This window comes from Drosophila sulfurigaster, chromosome 3 (genome assembly GCF_023558435.1).
Source record: "Drosophila sulfurigaster albostrigata strain 15112-1811.04 chromosome 3, ASM2355843v2, whole genome shotgun sequence".
Taxonomy (NCBI): domain Eukaryota; kingdom Metazoa; phylum Arthropoda; class Insecta; order Diptera; family Drosophilidae; genus Drosophila; species Drosophila sulfurigaster.
Window position 1 is genome coordinate 35,647,259 of NC_084883.1, and position 4,611 is coordinate 35,651,869.

The following is a 4,611-nucleotide window of genomic DNA, read 5'->3' on the forward strand; positions in this document are numbered from 1 at the left end:
TGGCCACAATCAGACGACTGATTGTGTCTTCTGTGGGCGAACTGAGCTGAGTAACTTTGGTAACACAAAACAGCACGTCACTCTCTCTACTCTGACTCAATGCCAGGCTAGTGGTCTCTGCAATCAGTTCGACGTCGGATTTCCATGGCAATCGTGTGTGTGTGTGTGTGTGTGTGTGTGTGGGGAGCGAGTAATGGACCCGTTGAAATTTTAAGGCCAAATTAATAAACTGTTTTTGGACCGAAAAGCCGAGTAGTCGAGGCTTATTTGCCCATAGGTACTCGTAGTCGAACTCAAACGAGAACAACGGCTAATTGAAAGGCTGCTTGCTGTTGCCTGTTGTCTGCTGCTGTTGCTGCCTGTGCGTTCAGGTGGGCGACTATCTGTCTGACAACTGCTGCAACATAATCATTACGAATGTGCGTCCGTAACTCATGTGGGGCAACCTCCATCAGCAGCAGCATCAGCAGCAGCTGCCGAGTACATTACAATTTTTCTTCAGTGCGGAAACCATAACAGCTTCTATCCATGCGTATACGTAACGACCACCAAGCGAGACCAAAAGGAGGGGAGGGAGGGAACATCTAGCTGTTACTGGATAAATTTCTTTTGCACGGTTGGCTTGTGTAAAGGGATGGCTTTGTGTAGGCTTGTATTTTGTATGGATATTTATTAGAATAAAGAGATATGATGAAATTATAATTAAGGTACACTTTTTAATATCGATCTTGCTTTCCGCGTGCTTTCCCTTCTTCGCTTCTTGTTAGAGTGTGACCACATATCATACGATATCGATAAAACGATAAATGATACCGTAGCACTCACTGCAGGGCTCATGTGGCACTGTAACTGTTATGTTGGTAACAGCTTCTGTTACCCGAGCTTTACAGTCGGCCTCTCCTGACAAATCGCAGCGTCCTCGCAAGAGTCGTTTGCTGTGATCTCGCCATTGTCTTCTTCGTCTGATTCATCCGGCGGCAGCTGACACCAATGTTTCATTTTGCCGGAAGAGTAGTCAGATTTGCAATGTTTCTGCTTTCGTTTAACATGTGGCAAATCTTCGACTAGATATCTGTCGTTAGGCAGCACCTTGGTGATAATAAAAGGGCCTTTATAGCGAGGCTCCAATTTGCGGGAAGTATCCGTGCCAAACGGCTCATTCTCGACCAGAATAAGATCATCTACTTTATATACGTTGGCGTTGGCTTTATTATTGGCCAATTGCAATGGCACATCCTCAGATGTGTAGCCCGATTGGGAGGCATCGATGCTATTGATACGACTACAATGGGGATATTCCTGCTGCTGCTGCTGCTGTTGCTGCAGTCTTTGCTCGTCCTGCAGCAATGCCAGCTGCACCTTCATTTCTTCCAAACGTTTCTCTAGCTGTAATTTGTCGTTGTATGCTTTTGTACGTTCCACGATAGCTTTGGAGGCTTGTAAAGTGCTCTCGTCGACTTCTTTTTTGAGCAAGCGTGCAGTCAGCTCATTTTCAACAAGCGTTTGCTTAAGTTCCTTTTCACTTTCTTGATAAAACTCAACGGAACGCTGCAACTCGATAAGTTGTGTCTTAACCTCCTCGTACTTGGTCAATGCCACCCAGTTGCAAGTCAACTCTTCTTGCTGCAGCTTTTGCAGTTCCTCCAAGCGCTGCGCCGCTTTACGTTGGTATTGGGTCAATTCTTCCTCCATTTCTGCCATCTTTTGATGTGCTTCCTTCAGTTCAAGTTCAGTGATCCGTGCATCAACACGTAACGTATTTTGCGCCAATTGCAGCTGTTCAATCTGCTGTGTCCTCTGTTCAATTAATTGCTGCAGCTCAACTATTTCTTTATCATCATGACTACCAATTGCCTGCAGATCAGCAATCAAAGTTTCGTTTTGTGCGCGAAGCTTTTCCAACAACGCACGCATTTTGTCCTTCACTTCTTGTTTCTCGAAATTACCAAGAAGTAAGTCTGGAAAATTATCGCATGGAAGCTCTGCTGACATCGGTACTGCTCGGTTGACACTAGACTGGATCTTCTCAAAATCGAATGACAGTTTAGCGCTTACGATGACGTCTTGGCCCAACAGAAAATCTTCTGGGAGTATCTTATCTTCGACAATGTAAACTTTGGCGGAAACACTTTTTCCATCGATGACTATTTCCAACTGTATAGCTTCGGTTGAGATACATGAACCTCCACAAATGCCTCTGATTTGCATGGCACACTTGCTGTGAACGGCTTTAATTTCTTTGGCTACTGACCTGCGCACAATACTAGCCTCACTTCCGGAATCAATGAACGCGACGTAACAGTGCGAGCTGACAACAATATTCTTTAGGAAGGGCATGTTTGGTTGCAAGGTGCCCACGCGCATTACAGTTGCTGACTGACAATTCTCATTCCGTGCATGAAACTTATTGCACTTGGAACATCTTGTTTTTGTTGGTGGCTTTGGACAAGAATTGGCAAAGTGTCCCGACTCTCCGCAATTATAGCATTTCAAAGCTTCCTTCTGCTTTGCTGACTTAGCATTGACCTCGCCTTTTTGATTGTCGCTGTAATCTTTTGGTGGCATATTCCTCTTATTCTCGCTGAAACGGTTTCGGTTCATGAAGAAGTTTTCAGTTGCATCCCGTAGCTGCTTCATACTATAAAACTGAATCGCTGCAATGCTATTTTGCAACTCTCGATGCTGTAGACCGGCTCTGACGTACCTTATGACCGCTGCTTCACTAAGCTTATACCGAACACCAAGGGCTGACATACGAAAACAATATTCTTTAACAGTTTCGTTCGACTTTCTCGTTGCATTGGCCATAGTGAAGTGGATCTCTGCTTCGTCTGGTTCGATACCAAACTCGTCGTTTAAAGCTTCGGCAAAGTTACTCCATCGGGTATGTACCACTGGTGATGAGTCGAGCCACATCTTGGCAGGACCCTTGAGGCGAGTGTAGATGGCGAGCAGCAAAAATTTCTGATCCCAATTGTAGGCATCAACTACTTTGTTTACCCGATCAATGAATTGTTTGGCAGTGATGGCGTTTTTGTCACTGGGGTCGAACTCTGGCAAGGTATTCGCTATTTCTTTCACTGACGCTTGCCTCGCTGTGTTAATTACTTGCTGACCTTGACTGCATACATTGTTTGAATCTGGTGATTGAATTTCACTATTCATTGCTAGCGGTTGCTGGCTAGGAACTGTCGATGTATTCTGTCTTTGAACGCTCATAAACTGGGACATCATCTCCATTAGCTGTCTCATTTCGCCTTCTAGTTTCGAAATAGCTGTTGCCTGTGACGCAATTGCATCTTCTTGTTGACTGGCAAGACTAGCTGCTTGCGGCATCTCAATCTCTGTCGAACCCTCATGCTCGATCAGTCTCTGGATTAATTCAGCACGCGTTCCTGATGTTGGCAAATCCACACCGCGAAGAAGGAATTTCAACTGATCCACCTTAAGATCAGTTATTTTGTGCATATTTTGTCTTTTCTGTTTAGTTCTCTTATTGATTTTTAATAATTCTGCACACACTCACACACGTACGCTGCTGCTACGTATTTCACAACGTCTTGTATTTCGCAAATACACACACGCACACTGCTGCTATGTTCTCTAAGACTCCACCGTCTCTTGGTGTAACCACGACTTTGAATCCGTCTGCCACGAAGAAAAAGGAACTAATCCGTTATTTGCAGTTTTCTTTGTCACACAGACCTTGAGAACACATCTCACTGCAAACTTTCAACGCCGACTATTCTTGCTGGTTTTCTCTGTCTCAGTTTTGTTTCTGCACAATGTCTTTTCCTATTTCATCATCCTCAATTTCACGCTTTCACATCCATACAACTTATCAGATCCCACTTCTGAACTGTAAAGGGATGGCTTTGTGTAGGCTTGTATTTTGTATGGATATTTATTAGAATAAAGAGATATGATGAAATTATAATTAAGGTACACTTTTTAATATCGATCTTGCTTTCCGCGTGCTTTCCCTTCTTCGCTTCTTGTTAGAGTGTGACCACATATCATACGATATCGATAAAACGATAAATGATACCGTAGCACTCACTGCAGGGCTCATGTGGCACTGTAACTGTTATGTTGGTAACAGCTTCTGTTACCCGAGCTTTACACTTGGGTTACATTATTTGGTTACCCCAATACCAAGAGGTCCCGAATATTGCCAACGCGAAGAATTCAAACCATGCCCAGTTCCACATTGGCACACTGCTGTTCCATCCTTACCACACACACACACACAAGTTGAACATTATATACGACTATGTATGTGGCAGGCATCTCTGTATGTGCTGCTTTAAAATATGTGCCTCTATTTGCTTTCGACTGGTTTTGTTGCATTTCGTGTGGCTGCATTGCCACATGGCAACATTTTCAGAGATATTTTGCTGTGGCTGCTCTGTGGCAAATGCAACCAATGCCAAGATGAATCGCACTTTCCAACAAAAAGTAAACTTACTAAATGTATTTAGTTGAGTAAATATATATTCGGAAATAAACTGCAAAAGGGCGGATGGCAAAGTTGTACTTTGTGTGCACCCAAAATGCTTGTTAAATATTTTAAATTTAATGACCATTTAGTTGTTGGCATTTTGTAGCAGA

At 43.6% G+C, this 4,611-nt stretch overlaps 1 protein-coding gene across 1 annotated transcript; it reads right to left on the minus strand.

Moving 5' to 3' along the window:
* Positions 1 to 916: 916 nt before the first annotated feature.
* Positions 917 to 4,118, minus strand: LOC133843649 (restin homolog). Its single transcript, XM_062277288.1, has 2 exons — positions 1,107 to 4,118; positions 917 to 1,074 (listed from the first exon to the last, which is right to left on the minus strand). The coding sequence occupies exons 1-2, from the start codon at positions 3,466 to 3,468 to the stop codon at positions 1,043 to 1,045; spliced, it is 2,394 nt and encodes a 797-aa protein (XP_062133272.1). The 5' UTR covers positions 3,469 to 4,118; the 3' UTR covers positions 917 to 1,042.
* Positions 4,119 to 4,611: the final 493 nt, after the last annotated feature.

Bases quoted from the DNA above. Each gene is read 5' to 3' on its own strand.
- LOC133843649 (XM_062277288.1), bottom strand. From the start codon at position 3,468: ATGCACAAAATAACTGATCTTAAGGTGGATCAGTTGAAATTCCTTCTT. The intron at 1,075-1,106 runs CTTTTATTATCA...CTGCCTAACGAC, and splicing joins GGAGCCTCGCTATAAAGGCC to AGATATCTAGTCGAAGATTT.